Consider the following 26,351-nt stretch of genomic DNA (forward strand, 5'->3'; position numbering starts at 1 on the left):
GGCTGGTGAGCCCATGCAACATCTGGGACACAACTCCAATTAGATTCAGCTGAAAACTATTATTATCCTCATTTTACCAAAGCTCAGAGAGGGTGAGTGAGTGCTGGTGGCCACACAGCTAGTGAGAGGCAGCCACAGAACCCCAACCTCCTTTTCCTTCTGGTCCTTGACCCCACCCAACACTCTTTGACCACTGAGTGGACCACCAGTAAGGTGCCTTTCTGCAGGGCCTGAGTTGTCCAGCCAGAACTGCAGCAGTCCTGTCGTCAGCGGGGGCGCGGGCAGAACCAGGCATTGGGTGACTCTCCACTTCTGCTTTCTCCAGGAAATGAGCAGAGACCCAGCTCGAGTGAGTCATAGCGAAACGTTAGTGAAGACTGGCGATGCCGGGCCACGTCTCCTTCCCCCCAGCCCGAGGGCCTGCGGCTGGGTCTGGGGGCGCCCATGCCGTCTGATGTCTGCCACCACCAGGTAGGGAGCCTTGTGGTTGGCCAAGCCAGGCCAGCCCCAAGATGGGCGTGGGGGCTCCGTCCGTCGGGGTGGGGCCTCCTGGCCGCCTGCTGGGAAGGCCGAGTGGGAGCCCGTGTGACTCCCATGCCTGGCCTGGGTTTGTGGATGTGGGAGAGGAGGTGAGCTGATGAGCAGGAAGTGTGTGCAGGGCAGGCGGCTCGTGTAGTCAGGACTGCTCCGATGCCCGTGTCTGCTTGGGGGCTCCATCGTCACTGAGCCCGCAGAGCTGGGTTGGGCACTAGCCCCACCCACTCCTCAACCTCCTTTATCACCCTCCCTGCTGGGTGACCCTGCCACGTCTGGGAAAGGCTGGGCACTGTCCTGCACAGAATTGTCAAGGCCGTGGGCGAAGGGGGCTACTGTGGGGCTCTCGCCTCCCAGCCCCAAGAGCCCAGCCCCGGGTTGGGCCTCCGACGGGGCGGAGCAGCGGGAGCCCCTTTCCAGCTGAGCCCAAGGGAGCTGGGTCTCTCCCGGCTCTGCCACCACCCTCTGGAGTCTGAGTAAGTCGGTGCCTTCCTGGGCCTTGCTTTCCTCAACTGAATTACGACATCAAACTTTGATGTGTCAACATTATCTGAACCGGCAGGACCATGTGGCTCTCGGGAATTCTCTCTTCCCCTCACTTCCTGGAATGGAAACATCTAGAATGCTGAATGGCTCCTCTGTCCCACCTCTCTTAAGGATGAGGCACTAACCTGCTGGCTAATACTAAGGCTTTCCTGTATCATCTTTTCCATGTGATGCTCCTCTTTCAGTATGATTTTCTGGATGTTCATCCATTTAACCATTTAACAAATATTTCTCAAGACGCCACTTATGCCAGACACTATTCAAGGTGATGCTGGGGGCACTTACATCTCTGTGATGAGGGACAGAAGACAAACAAACCTGTGTGTCAGGTGGTCTCGAGAACCAGTAGCAAAGCGGGTGGGGACTGGGAGCGTTTGGAAGGCTCATGCCTACCGAGTGGAGGCAGGGAGGGATAGAGCCATGTGGGTTTCCCCCAAGAAGGAGCGGGCATGGCAGAGTGGAGTGGGGGTGCCGGGCGACAAGGCCACAGATGTGTGTGTATGTGTTGGGGGGTCAGGCCAGGGGGGCCTTGCTGCCCAGCGTAAATGCCTGGCTTGCAGACCCCTGCTCACAGGATGCTTTAGGAAGGTTCTGAACTGAATTGTTACATGACCCACCATACTTCAAAAAATTGCTTTGATTAAATGTCGAGGAGATAGAAACGAAAGTTTAGAAAATGTGTGTAGGGGATAAGCAATAAAAGAACATAAACCCTGTGCACTGATGCCTTCATTTCGTTTTTTAAAATCATTCTGACTATCTTGGAAGCTGCCTGCACTCTTCCTTCTCACCCCCTCCTCAGAGACAACTGCAGACCTGAGTTTTGGGTTTATCGTTCCCTTGCTTTTCTTTATCCTTTTACCACATATATCTAAATTATTAAATATATGCTATTTAGTTTTGCATGTTTTTGAACTTTGTAAAGATGGAATTAAATATTCTTTTGAAACTGGCTGAAGTTGCTCAAAATTATGTCTCTGGAATTCCTTCATATTGTATCATGTGCTTTTCACGTTAACTGCTGTGTAGTATTCTATTATAGGAATATACTTCCATGTATTTCTCCAAGACTCTCCCGATGAACCCCTGGGATATTTCTAGATTTTTTTTCTATATTAAAATGGTGCTAATAGGACTATTCTTGTATGTATATGGTGGCACATGTGTGTGCAAAAATTTCTCCAGGGTTTATCAACCTAACTGGATGATACCATATTGTTTGGCAAAGTGGTTGTACCATTTTACCCACCTATCAGCAATGTATAAAAGTTTCTGCTGCTTTGAACCCTCACCAATATTGGATGTTGTCAGATTTTTTATTCCTGCAAATCTAGTGGAAATGAAAAGCTATATAGCTGTGTTTTTAATTTTCATTTCCTGAATTATCATGATTGGGCATCCTTGCATATGTTTATTAGCCAGTCTAGATTCCTTTTCCTGTTCAAATCTTGTGCCTATTTATTTATTGGTTATCTTTTACCTATTGATTTGCTATGGTTCAATGCACAGTCTGGTTATTAACCTTTTGGCATTTATAGATGTTACAAGTATCTTTCCCTTGTTTGTGCTTTGTGCTTTCTCTTGTTTGTGCTTTTCTCATGATTTGTATTGACAATTTCTTAATTTTGAACAAGTTCGAGTTATCTGTCCATACATATTTTGTGTCTTGTCTAAGAAATTCTTCTCCACTACAAGTTCATACAATTATTCTCTTATTTAAAAAAAAATGTGTGTATATATATATATCATTTTGCCTTTCACATTTAGGTCTTTAGTCCGCCTGGAAATGATTTTTCTGTATTGTGTCAGGTAGTGTTAACACTTTATTTTCCTTTTCCCATATGGATAACTAAGACCATTTATTAAAAAGGCCACCCACTATCCACTGATCTATAATGATAGCTCTTTTGTAAATCAATTTGTCATGTGTATGTGGATTTATTTCTGGGCTCTCTCTTCTGTCAACCTGTCTATCCCTTCACCAGCACTATATGATATTATTCACTATAGGTTTATAATAAGTTTTGATACCTGGAAAGAAAATCTCCCCACCTTTTTTTTCTTCAGCTCTGTCTTGACTATTCTTGGTACTTTTCTTCTCCATATAAACTTTAGAATCAGCTTGTCAGTCAACAGCAACAACAAAATGTGCTTAGATTTAACTGGAATTGTAATTGGGGGGAGGATTGATGTCTTTAGGAAAATGAGTCTTCCCATTCATGAGCATGGTTTGTATCTCCATTCATTTGGACGTTCCTTAAAGGATTTAAATTAATTTTTCTAGTTTTCTGTATTAAAGTGGTGCCCATTTTGCTTAGCTTTATTCCTTAGTGGTTTATATTTTTGTATTTGCGTTTTTTGACTGGTACTTGCCTGAGTTTGAAAGAAGAATCATTTTGGCTCTCATGGAGAGTAGCTTGTAGGGGAACAAGGGAAGAAACTAGGCTTCTGATTAAGAGGCTATTTTAATAATCCGGGCTAGAGAGAATGGTGGTTTGCCCCAGAGCGGTGGTAGTAGAGATAGTAGGAAGTGGGCAGGGTGGTCAGATTCTAAATCTTTCTTGAGGTCAAGATTTGATGATGTTTTCAGTGTAAGGTGTGGAAGAAAGAGAGAAGCTAAAGGTGACTCCACAGCGACAGGAAGAAAGGAATTGCCATTTACTGAGCTGGGTCAAGGGCAAGGGGAGTTGTTTTGGAAGACGGTGGTTCTTCAGAAATATGGCTTTGAACACGAAGGTAGGGATGCCTGTAGACATCTAGCGGAAAATTAGAGATTTGGCCTAACCTCCAGCCCCTGACAAGTGGCCATAATTGTAGAAATGCAGGACAGCTTGGCAAACAGGGAGAGAGGAGAAAAAGCTTGTGCCAGAAGCTGGAAGAGGAGATCCAAGAGCTGGGGTGAGCCACACTGTAGAGCTGCTCCCCATTTTACTCCCAGCTAGGGACTTGCCTTTGTTATCTTGCTCCCAGTGTTGCAAACCATCATGACGCAGATGTCGTGATGGCTCCAGGCAGCCCCCAGTAAGGCCTTGGTTGATGGTCCCATTTGAAGCATCTGCACACTTCTTATGGGCTTTAAGCAAAGTAATGCTCAGTCCAAGTCTGGACCTGTGGCTACTGAGCACTTAGAACGAGGCTGGTCTGAATTGAGATGTGCTGTAAATGTGAAATACACGCAAGATTTTGAAGGTAGCACTAACTTTCATAGCACTGATTGCACACTGAAAAGATTTTATTTTTATCTGTTGGGTTAAATAGGATATATTTTAGAAATGAATTTAACCCTTTTATTTTTGCCTTTTTAATGTGGCTACCAGAAAATTTGACTTTGCATGGGTGGCTTGAATTTGTGGGGGTCTTTATACTTCTATCAAGTAAGATCCTTTAGAGGACTGGTATTTTGTGTTTTGGGGCCAGAAGCTTTCATGGGGAACACAGTCCAAGAAGGATGATTGATGCTTAAAAATCTGCTAGTTCCAAACAATTCCCAGGAGAAAGAATGTGGGGGAGGGTAACAGGATGGCACCGAACAGGGCACTTGCATTTGCAATCTTTTTTAATCCTGACGATTACTCTGTGAGATCAGGTTCACTATTCCCATTTTAGAGATGAAAAAATGGAGGCTTGGAGTGGAAATGCCCTTCCCCGTGCCTCAGGCAGTAAGTGGCCAGGCTGGGATTTGAACCTAATTCTACTCAATTCTGCAGCCCGTGCCCTTGGCATTAGGTGATACTGCCAGTAAAGAGTCCAGGCAACTGTGCTTCTGGAGAGCAAGAGTCAGCATTTGGCAGAAGAGTGAAAATTCTTTTATCCTTTGGCCCAATGATTTATCCTCTTTCAAGAATTCACCTTCACAGATAGCCCAGTGGAGACAAAACGACTGCAGTGTGGATTGTTTTTCCCCCATGTTACTTGGAATAGTAACGGAAACACCGCAAGGGTCCAGTCATTAAGGAGGGGTAAAGTCAATTACGGGCAACCTTTGTTGTCATTAAATCTGATGACTGAAGGGCAAGGGCACCACAGAATACGTTTATGATACAATGGTGGGCGACTAATCCAATTAAACTTTTTGTACATCAATTACAAGTCAGATACATTTGGATGTGCAAAGTAGTTTGCAAAGAGAAAGAGAGAAGTACTTGCTGATTTTTGTGTTTCAATATAACGATAAGAAAATTACCCAAAGAGCACACCGAAGTCAGCTTTGAAAGGCCATGCACGAAATATAAAAGGATGTGTAACCAAAGATGAATAGACATATGACCCTATGTGAGACTGTGTTATAGAGGTTGGCCGAAACATATCAGGAACTAATAACTTTGCAACAGGCTACAGTGAACCCAGAGGGCTTCTCCGGGCAATATTTGAGCCTGGATGGAAGGAAGGCCCCCTGTGCAGAAGGTGGCAGGATGGCAGATGTGAACCACAAAGGCAGGCAGAGTGACACTATGGCTCTCCTTTGACAGCTTCTCTGCCCGGAGAGTGTGTGGCTGTATGGGGAGCAAGGAAGAGGCCCTGGCAGCCCAAGGCCGAGAGCAGTGAGCCTCTGCAGGGCGCAAGGCTGTTCAGAATGGGTCTGAGCCTCCAGCCCCTATGCACAGTGTCCAGGGCACTTGTAGGGGATCCTGGGTCCCCTGTTGCCATCTTTGCAGAGTTGTGAATGACCAGGAAAGAGCTGGGAGCCTCAGGAGGTCACTGCCCAGACCTACAGAGGGGACAGAACAGGGGCAGACCATGCAATTAAAACATAGGTTTTTCTTAGGTTATTGTTTCCTTTCCCACAGTGAGGGCACCATGATACAATGACCATTTCAGGGTAATTAGGGTGGGGCATGTCTGCATCTTGGGGCAGAGGGGAGGAAGGACGGTTACCCCTCAGAGGTGATTTTACTGCCTCCCCTTGCTCCCACAATCACCTATCTAAAGAACCATCACTCTAAGAAAGACTTCATCTTTCACATGGTTTAACACATCTCAATGGTCTTACTTTTGATGTTTATTTATTTAAAGGGATGATTTACCCATAAAATTCTGGGGTTAAGTAATTGGGGGCACTTTATAATTGATAGAAACTTAGAGTGGAGGAAATATGGGAGAAAGAAAAAACATATTGCTAAATACAATACCATACAAGGAAGTAATAAATTTATTTAGAAAATATAAGGAAGAAACTGAGGAGCGCCAAAGTTCGGACAGCTGGTTCTGGGGAAAATTGCAAACCTGGGAATAGCAAAGTGAGAACTTCCACGCTGCCTGACTCTACAAACTGGGTCCTTGCACAAGAGATTTGCACTCCTTACACTTCTGGTTTTCACCTGTACCATGGGATGACGACACATTCGTACTTCACAGCCCTGCTGTATTGGCTAAGTGGATGTTCCGAGGCAGCTTCCACCACCAAAAAATGCTGTTTAATCAGAGAATGGTCCACGGGCAGGAGGGATTTGGAAGTTCTGGCAGGGCAGAGTTTCCTTTTGGGTTGGGGCATCGGGAAGCCTGGATCCAGGAGGCAGCCTGTGAGCTGTGTTCATAAGGAAGGCAGGATTTGGACACGTGGAGCTGGGGTTCAGGGGCATTGCAGGCAGAGGAGACGGCCTGAGTGAAGACAAAGGGTACAAAGAGTGCCAGTGAAGATCTCCTTATGGCTGGTCCCCATTGAGGGCTGGGCAGGGGGAATTAGGAAGGGGGTTGGGCTTCATCATTGAGGAAATGGGAATTTTCCTGCAGATCAAGGGGAGCCATTGAAGACATTTGCTCAAAGTAGTGATGTGATGGGTGGGGATCTCCCCAGCTCTGGGCAGACAGAGAGGAAGGTGCAGTGTGGGGCTGGAGCTAGGCCCAGCCTGAGCCACTTGGGAAAGGCCCTGCACGGGGAGAGGCATGTCCCCATGTCCCCGTCTCCTGTCTCGCCACTCGCACCCTTGGCTCCTTTCCATTCTCCCATCTCCTGGGCACGTAGGAGAAATAGGTCTGGGCTAAACAATATTCCTAGCCCAGCAGGAGGTTCACCGGCTTATAGGAGACTCATCCTGGGTAGACCGAGCTTCAGCATGCAGAGAGAAATCTGAAGGCCCTAAACACAAACTAATATGAGAAACCAACGGGTGGACAGAACTTTAAGAAGTGACTCTTCCGGATGCCCCATTTTGCAGGTAGGGAAACAAAGTCACAGACCAGCAAAGGAACTCAGCCCAGAGGGTAAAGCCCCTGCCTCCCAACTGCCAGCTCTGTGTTTCCTTCACTTCATGGGGCAGGTCACACCTCATTAGCCTGAAAGCAGAATTTTCTAGATCTGCCTGGTGATAGGGGACAGGGAGCCCAAGAAAGCTAGCAACTCTCTGTATGTATGACGGAGGTAGTTTGCAGTCTCACTTTGTTATGATTTTTATGCTCTGTGAAGAAGAGATGCTTAATTCCTTAAAAGCTGGGAATGCAAACTTCCAGATACATTGGAAAGCTTGATCAGTGATTTTTTTTGCATTACTTCTTGACCAAATCATAGTTTAGGTATTAATTAGCCAAAGACTAGTGTGTGAGCCGACCAAGCCATCGTTGAAATGTTCTACTCCCTCTCATTTGAACAAGTGACTTTAGAAGTATGAAAGTGGCCACCAGGTTCCCCGGCTGTTTCACTTCTCCTGGAAGTTGGGATGTGGGGAGTGTGGAGAGCAGACCCCAGCCTGGCCCCCGTGACGTGCCTTCCTGATCGAGCCCCACTTCTCGCTGCTCACCCCACCCCGTGGCCCTCCCTGTTGCACGAAACCTCCCCCAGTTCTCACCTGTCGCGTCCCCCTGCTTGCCCTTCTGCCCGGAATACTTCTCTCTAACTTGTCTGCTTGGCTTCTCCCTCCTCCCTCCAGGCTCCCTCCCCAAAGCCCCTGCCTCTGTGCAGCCCCTCCTAGCATCTCCCACCCCCAGCCCCTCCAACAAGCAGCTCCTCCCTCCATCCCTCGTGCTTTGATGGTGGAATTTCAGACACTGTCTCACAGCACCCCTCTTCCATCTCCTTCCTGCTGAGGACCCCACGGTGACTCCCATGGCCACAAAAGGGGACCCTTAGAGGGCCATTGTGCCCCTCCCAAGCCCACAGCCTCCCCAGCCCTGCTCCCTGTCCTCCAGCCTCAGGGAGCCCCCGTGTGCCCCTAAACACATGCTGTGGGGCCCCTCTGCACCCCTTTGAGAATGCCTCCCTCATCCTCGGGGCCCATGATGGGCATCTCTCTCCTGAGAAGCCTCCAGAGCAGGATACCTCTTTCTAGGGTGCCCCCCACAGCCAGGGACCTCCCCACCCAGCCCCTGCCTGACAGGTCTGTTAGACTGATGCTCCCTCTACTGACCCCCCAAGACTGTGAGCCTTGAAACCTGGGACATGGGCCAGCAGCCAACTGTCCCCTAAATGTTGAAGAATCAGATGACCCACTACTAGAGAAGGCATGCAGAGCTACGGCCGCTGTGGCTTGGCCTGCATGGTGAATGGCCAAGGCTGGGCATGCTGCAGGTGGCAGCCAAACGATAGTTCCCCGTGAGCTAGCTGGTGCCAGTTTCCTGCCTGGCTTGGACAGACTCCTGGCCCAATGGTCTTTCGGGATCCAGCTCTTTCCGTGGGAGATGGCCAGGCTCCAGGGCTCTGTGCTCGGTCTGCTTGCTGGTGGCATGAGTCGGGCCGGCAGCAGGCCTGGTGCTAGACTTCAGGTGGCCTTTTGTAGGACAGTCAGTGAGCCCCACAGTGCTGCTACTATCCAATAAGACATCCCCGGGTGTCTTATCACCCCTAAGTAGGGCATGAAGCTGGCCAATGTTGTGAGGTGAGAGGGGAGGTCTTCCAAGTCATAAACTTCTGGGTATGAACCTTGATTCTGATGCTGCTTGGCAGCTTGATTTCAGACAAGCCGCCTCTTCTTTCTGAGTCTCAATTTTCCCATCTGTGGAATGGGGGCAACACTGCCCACCTTAGATGTGTCACAAGATTAGAGAACATAGATGTCTCTGTTGGTAGATGCTCCTTTAGTTAGGGCTGTTTCTCCTTGAACATCCTTTCTTGACCCCTCAGCACGGGTCCGTCACCGTGCTGGAGAGGCTCACGTGAAAGTGGAAGCTGGGATTCTGGCTCCCTGCAACGTGACTGGCCCCGGCGAGCTGTGGGATCCGGCCAGCTGAGCCCTGGGATCCGGCCAGGGGAACTGCTCCCTGGGTGTTTTTTGGCAATGTGGAAGTCGGTACACATACCGAGACCCAAAACCAGGCCCCTTCCGCCCAGCACCTCCAGTTCCTGTATTCTGCTGCTGCAAAAAACCCACAGAGGTGTGTGCAGGCAGGAGTGCCCAGCACGAGGCAGGGTGGAGGGATCAGAAACAGGAAGTGCTGGGGGCCTGGAAGGTTCTGCCTGACCTGCGTGGACCCTGCCCAGCAGAGTTCCCTTCTTAGTCGTCAGGGGAATTCCTGGCCTTCTGGAAACAACCTGATCTGGCTCCTTCTCCTCTTGAGCCATTTGAAGCAGCCTTAGGGGCTTGCCCTGGCCAGAGCTGGAGGGCACGGGCACCTTGCTAACTGGAGGGCACTGGGCAGCATCCAGGACAGTGCTCCATCCTTGGTGGGGCCGAGTCCAGGGCAGCTCCCTGGTCCTGACCCTGCTCCGTCTGAGGAGCTGGATGGTACCCCCTGCTTCTGGCTGCTGTCTGCTTGGGGGCCCTGTGGCGCTCTCCAGGCTCTGTGCTTTCTGGCGTTCTCGCCTTGGGAGCACTTTCTCTGGGACAGCACCTGGCTCCCAGCTTCCACTCCTCACCCTCACATGGGACTGGTCCACACCCCGGTCCTGGCTCACCTCCATCCCAGACCCCTGCCTCCAAGCTCATCTCATCTTCCTTCTGCAACTCCCCCATTCTGGCTCTGAGTGGGAGGAAGGGGCCATCCTCTCCTGGGCATCTTCGAGGCACCTACTGCTCAACTGCCATCCCAGGGAATTTTCACAGCCACACTTTTTTTCAAATAAGGATTAGTGTGGGGTGAATAACTTCTGAGATTCCACAGTTAACCACATTAGGAGCCAGAATTTGAACCCCAATCTGTCTGCTGCCAAATCTCACATTTTGTCTGCCTGCGATGCTTTCTGGAATTGCAAAAAGCTTCGATTTTATTCTCCTAGGCCTGGGGGTGATACGGTGGATGCTCTGCTGAGGCAGTGGTGGAGTCCCGGTGAGGTTTTCCTGCTCTAGTTCTTTGACTGTTGTTTTCCTTGCTTGTGCAGATTGACTCAGGATATTAGTTAAATGCCTTTTTTTGGGGGGTGGGGGTGGGCAATGGCCTCTTTAGGAAGAGCAGGGAGAGGGTAGGATGCTTTGCTTCCTAAAGTTTACCAGTGACTTCTTTCTCACAGTGTTTACATGCAGTCTTTGCTCAATTTGCTTCTAGTTGCAGAGACTGTTTGGAGGCTGTACTGTTCATTCTGCACCCCCAAACCTGGCTCTTCTTTTTTTGTGTGCTTCTAAGAAGGTGGCAGTCCCATGCTGTGCCTGCCACACAGGACCTGCTCCATAGATGCTTCTGGACTGAGTGGGCAGTTCTGGCTGGTGCAGGGCTCTGCCGGCTTTCACAGGGACAGCCACGCCACTAAGCCACTAAGAGGGAGCATCTGCTGTTTGGAGCACGATGCATGCTCAGCAGGTATGCTCGGGTTCCTTCCAAGTAGAGGCTGCATGTTGACAAAGCCCTGTCATTAATCCATTGTTCCTCCATAGTTACTATCCATGCTGCAGCCAGGTGATGGTGGGAGGTGGCAGGGTGAGGAGAGGGGAGGTGGAGGGGGCTCTGGGAATGGTCTGTGCAAAGTGGTCTCTGGATAACTAAGGGACAGTCATCCAGGGCAGGATGGCCCTGGGGAGGGCAAGTGAGGAAGGAGGTCCTGTGCTCAGTGTTCAGACATTTCTTGTTTAGGGATCTGTAGCCTGGGAACCCTCTAAGCCAGCAGGGGTAGAAGCAAAGGAACCTCCTATTACAATGCCTCACTGTCTTCCCTGACCCCATTCCCGGCATGCACATGTACATGCAAAGTGTGGACCCTCAGTTGAATGCATTCCTGAGTTGAGAAAGAACTTCCCTCCTGGGGTGGGGTGGGGGGCAGCTTTGAGGCCCACAGGACAGGGCCTCAGGGATGGCTCCCTTATTGTCGAGCTGTAAGCCTCAGTTCCCTCATCTGGAAGTGGCATCCCTAATGCCACACCTTGTAGGGTCATTCTATGGATCAAATCACATCGAAACGCTTTCCGGAGCTCAGCAGGCCCTCAACAAGGCAGAGGTTCTCAAGATGTGGTCTTGGGACCAGGAGCATCAGCCTCATCTGGGAACTTGTTAGAAATGCAAATTCTTGGAACCCAACCCAGACCTAATGAGTCAGAATCTCTGGGGGAGGGCCCCTGCAGTCTCCAGGTGATTCCGATGCATGCTAGAGTCTTAGGACCACTGTCTTAAGGAATGTCTTCTCCTGGAGGTCTTGGTTTCTCATTTCCCAGGGCCACTGGAAGGCTAGTAGCCGAGCCAAGCATGGCTCAGTCTGTTTGACTTCCTATCAACTCTTTTCTCATGTGCCCACAAGGAAAGCTCAGGCCTCCCATTCCAAGGACATTAGTCTCCACATCCACCCTTTCCTCCTGTATTAGTTAGGGTTCTCTAGGGAAACAGAATCAACAAGAGATATCTGTAAATATAAGATTTTATAAAAGTGTATTATGCAGCTGTGGGGATGCATGAGTCCAAACTCTGTTGGGCAGGCAGCGAACTGGCAACTCCAATGAAGGTGTCTGATGAACTCCTCAGGAAACCCTTCGCTGGCTAGCTGAAGAATACGTGAAGGTCCTCTATCTTCCTCCCTTAAAAGTCTTCAACTGATTGGATTAAATCCAGCTGATTGGATTCTCCCATTGTGGAAGACATGCCCTTCGTTAATGTAATCAGTCACAGCTGCAGTCAATTGACTGCAATTTCTGGTTTATTAACCAGCCACAAATGTCCTTACAGTAATGGTTAGGCCAGTGCTTTCTTGACCAGACACCTGGGCACCATCACCTGGCCAAGTTAACACATGAACCTAACCATCACACCTCCTTTTCCTTTGTAAGTGAGCTAGAATTTGCTCTCAGGCCCTATCCCACGCGCTAAGGGAATTCCAGGGCCTTCGCCAACATTCTGCAGATTCTTGGGGCCTTATGTTTTCCAAGCCACCTCTATTTCCTATTTTCTATGATCACTTCATTGCATCTCATTTGTGTCCCTCTTTCTGTGCCATATCTGTCCTCTTGGCACAAAGCTAACCCAGGTGTGGAATGCAGAGCCTTCAAAATTGGCTTCCCCATCATCCTTCCAACACAACACTGTGTGTGGCATATGCTTGCCAGGTGTTGGGTCAGAAGGAAATTTATGTCTCAGCACTGCAATCCCCAGCTCTATCATCCTGAGGCAACTGTGACTCCATTTCCTCATCTCCATGAGGGGGGCTGGGACAATACCAGTGCCATGGGGTTTGGGGAGAATTAGGTCGGTTAATGCATCCAGAGCTCTCAGCCCAGGGCCAGAGCACAGCAAGGCTGAACAGAGGCTACTTGTGTTTGTTTCATTATAGTCATCACATTGGATGGAATTCTACCCCCTTCCTTTCAATTTTTATGATGGACTCACTTTGTCTATTAGTTCTGTCAAATAAAAGACACATTTTAAGAATTTTTAAAAAAGACCATTTATTTATCCCAAGGAGATGATTTGCAAATTGGGGAAGGCTCAATGCTGAGACAAAAGCACTCTGCTTTTTCCCCAGGAAGCGGCAGCTTATATAGCACACAAGAAAAAATACGACTGGCTAAGAAACAACAGCAAACCAAAAACATAAGAAAAGCCAGCCTTATAAGAGGATGGGACTCTAACGAGTGACTGATCTCCCTCCAAGTCTCAGTTCCTGACAAAATCCTGGTTTTGGGCAAATCAAGGCTCAGGTTCAAAGAATATTAGAATGTCCTAGCAGGTGGTTGTGCAAGGTTAGATAGATCCAGATAATTTGTCTCACAGATAACTTGTCTTAGGCATGTGCAAGTGATTTTAACATGTGCAGACAAGTTAGTTTTTACTTCATTCATGGACGGATAAGTTGGCCTTTTCTTTAGACACATAAGGACAAGTTGCTTCCTCCCCTTGCCAATTTGTTTAAGAGTTTAGTTAATTTGACAAAATGATCAATTATGAATATAGTTTTTTTTTTTAATTGGATGAAAAATGACCAGAGAGAGCTAGATCAGGATGGGAACTTGGGGAGCAGTCTTTCCTTACCGAGTGTGGCTTACGTTCACCTTGACCCCTGTCTGTGCTATGTGGAGGATGGGGGCATTTTGGGGTCGGGCAGGCTGAACTGGCCCTGTGGTCACTTGGGAAGCCATTGAGCCCCATCAGGGCCCATTTTCAGTATCTGGAAGACGCTGCTACTATTCGTTCCTCTTGGGGAGGTGTTGTGAAGATACTGTGAGATAACCCAGAGGTAAACATATGGTAAGCTCTCACCAAATGGAGCTTTTACTATTCGTTCCTCTTGGGGAGGTGTTGTGAAGATACTGTGAGATAACCCAGAGGTAAACATATGGTAAGCTCTCACCAAATGGAGCTTTTACTAGGATTAATAGGTGTTTGTATGCCCCTTGTCCCCAGATAAAAACCGAGTCCCTGGGACTAAAATTACCTCTTCTTGCTATTTTATTAGCAACCGTCCCAACTCAGTATAATTTTTCCACCTCAAGTCAGGTTTATTGAGGTATAATTTGCATGCAATAACATTTTCTCTTTTTGGTGTACAGTTTTGACAAATTTAGATCACATAACCATCACACCACAGTCAAGAAATAGAACTTTTCCATCGCCCCAAATAGCTCCCCTCTGCTCTTTTAGAGTCACCCTCCACCCTCAACCCCTGGCAATCATCGATCTGTTTTCTGTCCCTATAGTTTTGTCTTTTCCAGAATGTCAAATATGTGGACTCACTCGGTCGGCAAGGTTTTGAGACGGGCTTCTGTCACTCAATGTAATGCCTTTGAGGTTCTCTAAGCAGTTGCCTGGGTCAGGAGCACATCTGGCTCTCTCTCTCTTTTTTAATTTGAGGAGATGTCAATTGAAAGAAGAATCATGCAGAAAATACAGAGTTCCCATACACTCCCTGTGCTGGTTTGGATGTAAATTATGTCCCCCAAAACACTGTGTTCTTTAATGCAATCTTGTGGGAGCAGACATGTTAGTGTTGATTAGGTTGGAATATTGGATTAAGTTGTTTCCATGGAGATGTAACCCACCCCAACTGTAGGTGATAACTCTGAATTATTTCCATGGAGGTGTGGCCCCACCCACTCAGCGTGGGTCTTGATTTAATCGCTGGAGTCCTATAAGAGCTCAGACAGAAGGAGCTCGCTGCTGCAGCTCAGAGAGACATTTTGAAGACGGCCATTGGAAGCTGATGCTGAAATTTTGGAGAACACCATTTTGAAACAAACCTGGGAGCAAGGAGGTGCCAGCCAAGTGCCTTCCCAGCTAATAGAGGTTTCCCAGATGCCATTGGCCATTGTTTAGTGAAGGTACCCCATTGTTGATGCCTTACCTTAGACACTTTATGGTCTTAAGATTATAACTTTATAACCAGATACTCCCCTTCATAAAAGCCAATCCGTTTCTGGTATTTTGCATAATGACAGCATTAGCAAACCAGAACACTTCCCTGTTATTTCACCTTGCTATAGTGCAGTACATATGTGCTACAATTGATTAAAGAATATTATTATAATTTTACTATAAACTATAGTCCATGGTTTATCTTAGGGATCACTTTTTAAAAAAATTTACTATAGTAATATATATATATTACCTAAATTTTCCCTTTTTAACCACATTCAAAGATATGACTCAGTGCTGTTAATTACTTGTTGTGCTGCCATCACCACCATTCATTACCAAGATCTTTCCATTACACCAAGTAGAAACTGTACACTTTAACCATTAATTCCCCATTCCCTACCCCAGCCTCAACCCCTGTACTCTAGGTTCTGACTCTGAATTTGCTTATTCTCATGATTCTATATCAGCGAGATCATACAATATTTGTCCTTTTGTGCATGGCTGAGTAGTATTCCATAGTTTGTCTGTACCAGAGTTTGTTTATTCATTCAGCTGTTGAAGGGCATTTGGGCTATGCCCAGATTTGGGCAGCTATTAACACAGCTGCTATCAGCATTCCTGTGTAGATTTTTGTATGAACATAAGTTTTCATTTCTCTAGGGTAAACACCCAGGAGTGGGATTCCTGGATCCTATTGCAAAAAGTAGGTTTTACTTTATAAGCAATGGCCAAACTCTTTTCCAAAGTGGCTTTGCTAGATTGCCTTCCCACCAGCAATGAATGAGAGTTCTGTTTGCTCTGCATCTTTGCTAACACTTGGTATTATGCTTTGTAAAATTTGACTGTATTTTAAGGACATTCTAATAGTGTGTGGTGGTATCTCAGGGTGGTTTTAATTTGCATTTCCTTAATGATGAATGATGTCGTCCACCTCATTTCTATTATGAGACTTTTTATTTCTAACATTTCCTCTTGCATCTGTTTTAGAGTTTCCAACTCTTGGCTTACATTACCCCCCTGTTCTTGCATATTTCCACTTTCTCCATTGCCCTTAGCATATTAATCACAGTTCTTTTAAATCTCTGGTGTCATAATTCCAATATCTCTGCCCCATCTGAGTCGGGCCCTGATGCTCACTTTTTCTTTTTGGATCGTTTTCCTTGCCTCTCAGTGTGCTATGTAATTGTTTGTTGAAAGCTGTAGTGATGCATCAGATAAGAACTGAGACAGATAGGCCTTTGGTGGGAGGGTTTATGTTTATCTGCCTGGGACTCAGGCTGTGTTTACTGTTTGCTGGAGCTGTAGGTGCCAGAGGCTCCAATTCTCTCTAGTGTCCCGTTTTTGGTGCCCTGTTGCCTTTGGGTTTCTCTAGAATCTTCTTCCATAGATTCTGATCCTTGCGGTTCTTTCAGCTGGGAACCCCGTGACAGTCCAGGAGCCCTGCTGAGGGGTGTTGCGACATGGGGAGGGGAGGTGGCTACTATCCTATGGTTAGCTCTCCATGTTTTAGAGGCCTATATCCATGGGCTGTGACCTTCACAGGTGACCTTCAGCTACCCCTACCTCCTACCCCCTTAGGTGAGTCAGCAGGGCCTGGGGTTAGGTGTTTCCCTCCACCTGAGTCCCGTGAAGCCCTGGTGAAGTCCTTTTCCTTGCTGGGTAGGCCTTTGTGTGGGATGCCTTGGGCTTGTTTCCCTCCTCCTGGCCAGAAAAAAGGGAACTTTTCTCCAATCTTCATTTTGAGAACCTGGTGGGACCACTGGAGATAAGTCCCAGGAAAGTGTGGGGGTCCCCCTTAGCCTGGAGGTTTTAACTCTCACTCTGGTCCCCACTCAGCCTCCAGCAGCTCATTCAAGTTACCGTTTATGTGTTTCTAGCTGTTTCCAGCTCCAGCAGCTTCTGCTTCTCTGTATTCTCCTGTCTCTCTAGTTTTAGGGGTGGTGGTCTTTCCTGTGACTCAATTCTCTGATGGATCCAAGGTCATCGATTTTCAGTTTGTTCAGCTTTCTCCTTGTTGTGAGGGCAGGAGGAACGGCTTCCAAGCTCTTTAGCCATCGGAGTGGGAATTGGGAGTCAAGTTCCTTCCATTGATTGTAGCTTGCCGTGGAGTGAGATGCACAGAAAATCCACTTTGTCACAATCTCCCTCTTTCTCCTTCCTCTGCCTTGTCCCTTGTAAATGTGGTTTTAATTCATGTGCTCTCCTTGTTTACTTGAAGTGATGGGAGAGACGGAAGCCACACCCAGTCCACTCACACAAGTTTTTGGAACAAGAAAAGTTCTTTGCTTTTTTTTTTTTTTCCCCCTGGAGGGTTCCAGCTTGAGGTCAGATCCTTGCTGATACAGGGGCAAGAGGTTTTGGATATGCTGACTTGCTTTTATGGAAAGGAAAGCAAGTCATTTTCAGCCACCCGTGAGACGTTGCTATTCTATTCTGCATTTGTCTGGTTTTGAGGCTTCCCCTAGCTCCAGAGGCCATGGGCCATTTCCAGCGACACAGCTGACAAACAGTCTCCTCCCTGCACCCTGAGATTACAGCCTGGGGATGGGAACAGTGCCATGTGCTGATAAGAAAGTCAGAAGGGTCTTCTTTAATTTTATCAAAGCAGCTCTAGGTCTGCCAGGTGTCCCTCTGACCTACCCCGTTGGAGGGTTGTTCTGTGTACCCTCTTTCCCTGTCTTTGCTAGAATATCTTCATGGCATCTTAGCTCCGAAGGCTGCCTACACCATATCTCATATCCTAAAATCCTCTCTGTCTGCAAATCACTCTGCAGAACGTCAGTGGTGAGAATGATCAAAATGTTTATTTAAAAACCAAAACGTAAACCACCACAGCAGTTTCTTCATGCTCCAAACTGTCACTTTCAGGGGGCTGTGGGCAGGATGCATGGTGTGAGGTTGCTGCTGGTCACAATTTATAGCAGAACTCAGACCCTTCTGTGTGTCTGTGTTGGGCAGGTGGGGTGGGGAGCGCGGGTGGGCAGTGAGCCCCAGTGGGCTGGGCGCCTGCTCTGGCCACTCCGGCCCTGGGTGTCATGGCTCTGGTCTGAGGTCATAAGGGAACACCCTCCCAGCTGTAGCCTCGTCATCTGGTGGCCCTTCATGTGATGCACAAAGAAGAACCTGGCTTGCACCACCCATGGACCCTCACCCCACTCAGGAGGTCTCTTTGGTGACTCATTGTCCTGTTTCTCTTCTGTGGCCAATGCATAAAGGACAGAGGATGGAACTTAGATCACCAGGGCCATTTCAAGGAGAAGGGGCAGTGTTCCAGAGAGGGGAAAGAACCTCCCCTGTGACTCCCACTCAAGCCCCGCTGGGCCCTGTGCCCCATGGCTGTGTGCAGGGGCAGTGTTTTGGCACAGCTGCCTCATGCAGCCCTGCAGGAAAGCGGGTTGGGTGTGGTGGCACCATGCACGATGAAACAGGGCTAGCGTGCCACATGTCTGAGCCTGACCGACTGTGATGGGCCTACAGATGTGGCACATGGCCAGAAAGTCCTTTCCTGGGTACTCTGAGACCGTCCGCAGCCTCCCATCCTTGTGTCCTGCCACAGTCACTCCCCTCTGCCCTTCCCCATTAAGCTCACCTAGCTAAGAAGTCTTTCTAGGGTGGCAAGCCTCCCTCAGCCTGCGTGAGCTGGCAGAGACGCATGCCCTTGTTTGTTCTTAGCTCCTGCGTGTGCTGCAGGTGGAGACTGGGTGGGTGCTGAGGCTGCGGAAATGTCTGGGGGAGATTCTGCTCTAGCCGCTGACTGCCTGGGGACCAAGGTCAGTAGCTGGGACATCACTGGGTGGCAGGAGGACTATTGTAGTGGAGCACATGCAGGCCTGCACAAAGTAGGCACCACTGAATGCTCATCCCCCATCCTAACAATGACACAGGCCAAGCACTGACTTAAAGAACCTTACCTTATTTAATCCTCGTGGCACCCTGTGAGGAGGTCCTATAATTGCTCCCATTTTACAAATGAGGAAACTGAGGCAGGGATAGGTTTGGTCACTTGGTCTAATTAAGCCTGTTAGGATCCAACCCAAGCAGTGAAGCTCCAGCATCCTGCTCACGACACAGACCATTAGAGAAACACAGCCTGGAAGTGGTGCCTGCTCAGCATGTTGATATTTTTGGAAAATGCTCTGATCCAAACCTCACAGGGCTGGAGCGAGGGTTACAAGAGGGAGGCAGGGCCTGTCAGTGCCAGCTCAGGGCTTGGCTTTGTTTAAAATTATGGTATTTTGCTCCTTTTGGGGGTTTTGCATTAATTTTGATTTTAAAAAATAATTGTGTTCAACTATATGCATCTGGATTACTGAGATTTTTGGTGCCACTTTAATTTTGTACCCAAGGCAAGCTCGTTGCACACCCAGCCACCTGGGGCTTCCCTGGCAACCCTCAGCCCCGTCTCCCTTTGCACTCTGTGGGTAAGAAGGTGTGCAGACACTTCCATAGGACAGTTGACTGTGAAGTGGGCTAGAAGGGTTTCTGCTTGTCCTTCATCTCACAGTCCAGGGAGGCTGGTGCCTGAGTCCTTCCTTTCACAATAAACTGCAGCGGACAAAGGGCGACTGGGAGAAGGACTAGGGTGGGACGGCCACAGCTTGACATTTTGAGTCACACGACTTCTCCATGCTATTTCACAGATCCCTATTTTCTCAATTTCTTGATTTTCAAAATTCTCCGTCTCTTCACGGGAACTCATTGCAGGGGTTTCACTTCGGTAAACATGTCTTCATCACTTTAGCAGGTGGTTCCTCATCTTTCCACAGAATGACTACCCAGCCATGTTGCTAAGGATTATATTTTCGTTTTCTGATCTGACGGTCGCTTTCACGGTCTACTTGCTTATCCTGAAAATGTGGCGGGTAGCAAGTGCCCAGAAAAATGGGTTGTTGTATGAATCGGTTGGTAGCACCTGCAGGTGTGGCTGCAAAGTGGATGTTCTAGGATGTGGATGACACTCGGCTTGGCTGTGACAGTCATTCTCTGGGCTTGTCAGCTCACGTGCTGGACTTTGGTGACTGGGAGGACAGTTTGATGGGGACATACTGGCTTTAAGAATCTGGGGGCATCCAAGTAGCAGTCTTGGAATGAGAAAAAAACAATGCTTATTTAGGAAAGGAGTCTGGGATAGAGAGAGACATTTGGGTGTCATCTACCTATAGTTTAATTCTTTCCTTTTTACATTCATTCATTTATTAGAGAGCATTTTATTGAGCATGCATGTACTCTGGTTATTATTGGTGCAATATTCTTATCTCCCCAGAGCTAGCATGCGGTGGTCTGCAGCTTTCAGGGGTAATTAAGGCTGTGGGGGCAGCTGGGATCTCTTGGAGGGAACTCAGGAACCAAGAACAGCTGGGATCTGACTCCAGAAAATGGGCTGCAGGGAGCCCCTGGGGGATGGAACAGCAGACAGACAGATGATCACTGAGCACAGAAGGACTTCTTAAAGAAATGATAATAACAGAGAAGCCTGAGCCTTCTACCTTGACAGAAGGAGGCCCATACACTGCTCCCATGCTCTGGGAGAGGCCATCCGGAAATCAGGGGCCAAAGGCTGAAAATTTACCTACCTTTAGACAAAGTTACTTCCATTTAGGAATTTAGGCATGTCTCACAATCTGCAATTTAATCATGAATGTATAGAAAGGCTTGGAACTGAGGATTGCCACTGCAGGATTGTTTGCGCAAGTGAGTAGTTGGAAATCACTTAATGCCCGAGCGTGTGGGGTTGGTTAGGTGGTCTTTGAGCTTCCATGCAGCTGTTAAAAATGGAGATGTTCAAGAAGGTTGTTAATGAAATGGAAAACATTCATGATACATTGTTGCAACAAGAAGGAAGTTTTTGAACTAATGTATGAGAAAAATGGATTGGGAGAAGATATTTGCAATTTTTAAAACCAACAAGGGACTGGTTTCTAGAACCCACAAAGGACTCTTTTGCAAAGCAACAAGGAAAAGACAAGACAAGGAAAAGCAGCAAGGGCTATGGATGGTCAGTTCACAGAGGAGGAAATCCAAAGGCCAGCAGGCGATAAAGGGATGTGCATACTCAGTCATTTAGAGAAATGCAAATTAAAACGATAGTGAGGGATCAATTTACTTCAATCAGATTAGCAACAATTAGGAAGCTGGAAAAAAAATGAGGAACCGGGGTGATGGGTGAAAGAAGAGCCTTGGCGCACTTTGCAGGGGTGTGTGGTCAGGTGTCGGCTTTCTGGAAGGTGCATTGAGCAGGCACAGACCCTGCACGCAGCATTCCTGCTCCTGCATGCAAGCCCCACTGGGTCTCAGGCAGCCCCCTGGGGGGACACGTCCAGGGAGGTCCACGACAGCTTTGTGTGCAAAAGCTGGAAGTCCCTGGTGATCTAGCTGTCTGCCATCAAGAAAGTGAACAAGTAAGGCAGGTACGCGGTGGATACTGAGCAACTATTAGAAGATATGAACTCACTAAATACAGAGCCGCATGGTTAGGTCTGAAAAAAACAGGTTGCAGAAAACGGTCTGTAGCTGGGACCATTTGGGTAATTTATAAATGCATGTGTACAGAAATCACACGTCATGTGCCATGCTGATGAAATGACGTGTGGCAAACAAGTGGGAATGGTTACCTGCAGTGCAGGCGCGTGGTAGGGGTGGGTGGGGAATGGAGGGCCCAAGGAATAAATGAATAAATGAAGCCAGAGAGGGGACTTGCTCAGATTGATGAAGAGGCTGTGCAGGAACTCGGAGTAGAGGAAACTACTGCCTGCCCCTTAGGTTCAAACCACCGAGGGAAAAGACAGACAAAACTCCTGCAGCCCTTCCAGCTAAGCAACCAATAAAAGCCCAATTATAAATTTTAGTTAAACAAGATTATGAATTTGCTTTTTATTCATATATTCTTAGATAAAAGTTGGCAGATATACCCTGAAAGAGCCACAGTCCTTTTCCTGGGTAGTGGGGTGATGGACAGTTTTGATGTTCTTTCTGACATTTTGCTCCTTCTGGATTTTTGACAATGACTGTACAGGGCTTTTGCAATAAGAAAAGGATTCCTTAAAATGATGTTTGAGAATAAGAAGAGTGAATGCTAGAAGAGATTTGGGGTCACATGGAGTTCTGGCCATAAAGGGTGAGACGGTTTCAAGAGAGGGGATGGTGAGCCTGGCCACTGATGTTGATTGAAATCCTATTCAAAGCAATATGTGTTTGGGCTAAAAGTAAAGCAGAATCCATCGCACATGCTGTAGCCAAGAGCAAAACACTCTGGGGGTCCAGCCGCCCGATTGTTAGTTGGTGCCCAGATCCTGCTGGCAGGGGCAGCTCCTTGCAGGGGGCCTGGGGTCTTCTGGGTTCTCCTTGGAGTTTCCCACACTCCTGACAAACAAGCAAACCAACCACAAGCCAACCTTAGTTCTACTGTGAGACCAGCTGTATTTACCCAATGAGTTTTTTTTCTGCAATTTTATTGAGATATAGTAGCGTACCATATGATCATCCAAAATGTACAATTAATTGTTCACAGTATCATCATATAGTTGTGCATTTATCACCACAATCAGTTTTTGAACATTCATTACTCCAAAAATTGAAAATAAAAATGAGAATAAAATTAAAAATGAAAGTAAAAAAGAACACCCAAAACATCTTATACCCCTCCCCCATGTTATAAATTTACTTTTTGTCCCCGTTTTTCTACTCATCTGTCCATACACTGGGTAAAGGGAGTGTGAGCCATAAGATTTTCACAATCACACAGTCACACAGTGTAAGCTACATAGTTATACACTCATCTTCAAGAATCAAGGCTACTGGGTTGCAGTTCAACGGTTTCAGGTATTTCCCTTTAGCTATTCAAAAACACTAAAAACTAAAAGGGGATATCTATATAATGCATAAGAATACCCTCCAGAATGACCTCTCAACTCCATTTGAAATCTCTCAGTCACTAAAACTTTATTTTGTTTCATTTTGCTTCCCCCTTTTGGTTGAGAAGAGTTTCTCAATCCCACGATACTGGGTCCAGGCTTATTCCCAGGAGTCATGTCTCACATTGCCAAGGAGATTTACTCCCCTGGGAGTCATGTCCCATGTAGAGGGGAGGGCAGTGAGTTTACCTGCCAAAGTGGGCTTAGAGAGAGAGGCCACATCTGAGCAACAAAAGAGGTTCTCTGGGGGTGATTCTTAGGCACAAATAAAAGTAGGCTTAGCCTCTCTTTTGCAGTAACAAGCTTCATAAGGGAAAGCCCCAAGATTGAAGGCTCAGCCTTCTAAATGGTAGACCCTAATGCTTGTGAGAATTATCAGTAAGTAATTCCCCAGGTGGGGAACTTTAAAATTTCCTCATTTACCCCCAGTTCCTCAAGAGGGCTTTTCAAAGACTTTTTTTTTATTCTCTGCCCAAATTACTCTGGGCTGAATTGCTCACCCAAAGAGTTTGACAACTGAAAGTCAAGGACACAAATAAAGGTACATTCTCAACATTTATCCCGATAATGAATCTTTGGTTATTTTCGTCCATGGGTTCTTGTACTTTATGCCTACTGCCCAAAATTCCAGGCTCACACATCCTGCTTCTGGGTTCACTTACAGAGGACATGTTTTAGTCAGCTTGGGGTTTAAAGATTCATTTTGATAACAGAGTTCTTTAAAGATATTGACTGTGAGCCAAATAATACTGAGAATATAGGAAGAAATTATAGCCTTTCAAACTCATGTGGTGGAAGGAAGTTAAGATTCAAGATGCAGAATAGCATGCGTCTACAAATACCGCGAGAATAGTTACATAGTTCTATTTATTCAGCAGCAGGTAATAAAAAGCAGGCTTTGAAGCTAGAAGTTTGCATTTTCACTCTGCTTGCAGCTGCCTCAAGGTCTTTGGCCAGATCAGTTTCCTTACTCTGTAGAGAGAACATGAAAACCCACCTCTATGTTGCCTGCAAGATGCCCAGCACATACTAGATTATCAATGTTAGTCACAGCTAAATATGAATTTCTTTTTAAAAAGTCTTCCTTATTTTACTTGGTTTCAGATTCTTAGGGGAACCTCCCTTAGTAGGAACTGGGCTGAACCAACACTGCCCCTTGTCCCACAAATGGATTCATCAGAAGTGTGGTGACAGGACTTTGCATTTTTGTTTTTCATTCTGAATTCAGATCGGCTTTGCTAAGGCATGGAGGTGGAAGGCATTTCAAAGGCTGAAGACAGAGCCGAGGACCTGGGTTCCACAAATGAAGACCCACCTGCTGCACGGCCCGACCTTCCCCAGGGAGAGCCGCTCCAGGGCCCCTCTGCTCTCTGGGAGGTGCTGGAACAGAAGTTTCTGGAATTTGAGCAGCTGGTGTTCAGGAGCCCAGAGGAACGTCAGAAGAGCCTGTTGGGGCTCCTTCCCCTCTTCCTCAAGGTCTGTACCCTTATATTTGGAACTGTGAGAGAAGGTCACGCTTCTCTGAGGACGCTTCTGGTATGAACTGAAGCTGAAGTTGGGGAGGGGCCTGGAAAAGACAGACAATTGGCTCCTGAACTGTTTCTTTAATTAAAAAAATGACCTCGTTGAACCACAGTCCCAGCTCGGGAGCCAGAAAGGCAGATATGTCCTGACACACGAGCCCAGGGGTACTAGGATCCTCAGATTCCTGTCCCTCTAAGCCAAGGCCTAAGGGACCAGAAAGTCTTGCATCGAATTGTGCCAATGATGCAACTGAGAAATGATCAGTGGGGAGCCACTGGAGCAGCTCTCCTTTCCTTGGTCACAGGCTCCGCAAAACTCCCGTCCACCCATGGGGCTGTCTCTCTGGCTGTCGGCAGCTGGTGACAGCATGGGAGGGTGGCTTTTCCTTTGGTGCCTTGGAACAAAAGGTCCTGCCTGGGAAGTCTGCCTCACAGCTGAATATATTGGCATGTGGTTGTACAGTTGATAATGCATCTTTCTATTAGGAATTGGTTTTTGAGGCTTGACTTCATGATTTTGGGTTATTATTGGAAAAAACATGTATATCCACATTCAAAGCCTGGAGAACTATGGGATTACTTTACCATTTTAAGCACACTAGGCCAGACAGAGACTTTGGCAGGTTTTTATTGAGCAAAAAATGTATTTTGCATAATTTGTTAACCAGAAATAGTTAAGGATTTCCAAAGATGAGTCCCAGTCTTCTAGGGATCATGTTTGTAAGATGCATGCTTACTTAGCACATCTTTCTGTAAAAGATTAAGTAACATTCATTCATTCTTTTCCTCAGTGTTTTGGACTTGTTCCCATTTCAAAGATTGGATAATAGGGGACCTATTGGAACAAAGGAGTCAGGTTAGAGAGATGGTTGAGCTTTCTCGTTCCTCACCCTGCCTGCCTTCAGTGTACCCCTGTCATGGCTTCTGGGAGATAGCTCATTCTCATCCCACATGAACTTTGCCTTATAGAAAGAAAAACGTGAAGTCCACCAGATCCCTACCTCAATTCACCGGAAATGGGTCTGACTGCCGCCATTGCTGACCCGTTGGTCCTGGAATGTACCTTTCCCACCAGGGCTGCCCTGGTTGACTTGAGAATACATTCATTTGTCCTGCAAATAGTTCCTGAGCTGCTACTCTCTGTCCTGGAGCCTGAGGATACAACAGTGAATCAGACAGCTAGAGGGTCTATCCTTGAGGAGCCTAGAGCCTAGGATAGAGGATGCTTAGTTTGGTTTGCAGGAGGTCATTTTTTCCAAAGTTGAAAATTTGGGTAGATGTGGCAACACCAGGTCCTACCACTCTTGTGTGGAGATGGCCAGAGGCACCCCATTTAGCCCAAGAATGGTTTTGTTCTGTCCAAGTTATCGTAGTTGCCCACCCCAAATATCTTTCCCCTAGCCTCCTTCACTCCTTTTAGCTAGTTCACCCTCTGGCTTCCAAGCTTGTGACCCCATATATGGTGATTGTTATTTTAACTGTGCCTAGATTTTGGTCAGTGTTTCCCAGATCCCTGCACTAGAGTTGGAGGCACAATGGATGTCTTAGTTTGCCGGAGCTGCCAACACAAATACTAGAAACTGGTTTGGGTTTAGCAACAGGGATTTATTCGTTCATGGTTTTGAGGCTTGAAGTCTTAATCAAGATATTGGCAAGGCTTGCTTTCTTCCAGAAGACTGTAATTCTGGTGCCTGCTGCCGGCTCTCCTTGGGGTTCCTTGGGGTTCTCTGCCTCCCATCCCATGACGAGGTCCTCTCTTTTTTCTCTTCTGTGACATCCAGACTCTCTTTATAAACCCTCCAATCATCTGGATTAAGACCCACCCTCAATCATTGGAGCCACACCTTACCTAAAAATCACATTTTCAAGAAGTCCCATTTACAAATGGGCTCACACCCACAGGGACGCGGACTAAGATTAGGAACAAGTCTAAGTTGGGGCATAGAATTCAGTCTACCCCAGCAACCTTGTCGTTAAGCCCGCAGGCAAACATACATCATCTCAGCATGTCTGAGCAATTTATTAAATATTGCTGCACCTCAGTGCCCTTATCTGTAAAGTGGGATCAATAACACTTTTACTGGGAGATTGGGAGCACTCAACAACGTGATGATTGCAAAGCCCATGGCACAGAGAAAGCTGACACCGTCCCTGACACTCTTCAACCAGCCTCCCAGATACTGACTGCATGTCTGCGCCTGGT

At 47.3% G+C, this 26,351-nt stretch overlaps 1 protein-coding gene across 3 annotated transcripts in view; it reads left to right on the forward strand.

The window, feature by feature from the left end:
* Positions 1-320: 320 nt before the first annotated feature.
* WDFY4 (WDFY family member 4) overlaps positions 321-26,351 on the forward strand; it is a 278,492-nt gene continuing 252,461 nt past the window's right edge. For 2 of the 3 annotated variants that reach the window (XR_005211802.1, XM_037804046.1), the window contains exons 1-2: positions 321-471; positions 23,854-24,101. Coding sequence is in view for 1 of the 3 variants with exons in the window: in XM_037804046.1 (XP_037659974.1) it covers positions 23,871-24,101 (231 nt within the window). In the remaining 2 variants the exon portion in view is untranslated. Of the gene's footprint in view, positions 472-521; positions 1,011-23,853; positions 24,102-26,351 lie in introns of those variants that run through there. The other variant, XR_005211803.1, reaches the window with a different exon arrangement.

This window comes from Choloepus didactylus, chromosome 15, assembly GCF_015220235.1.
Source record: "Choloepus didactylus isolate mChoDid1 chromosome 15, mChoDid1.pri, whole genome shotgun sequence".
NCBI classification, from domain to species: Eukaryota; Metazoa; Chordata; class Mammalia; order Pilosa; family Megalonychidae; genus Choloepus; species Choloepus didactylus.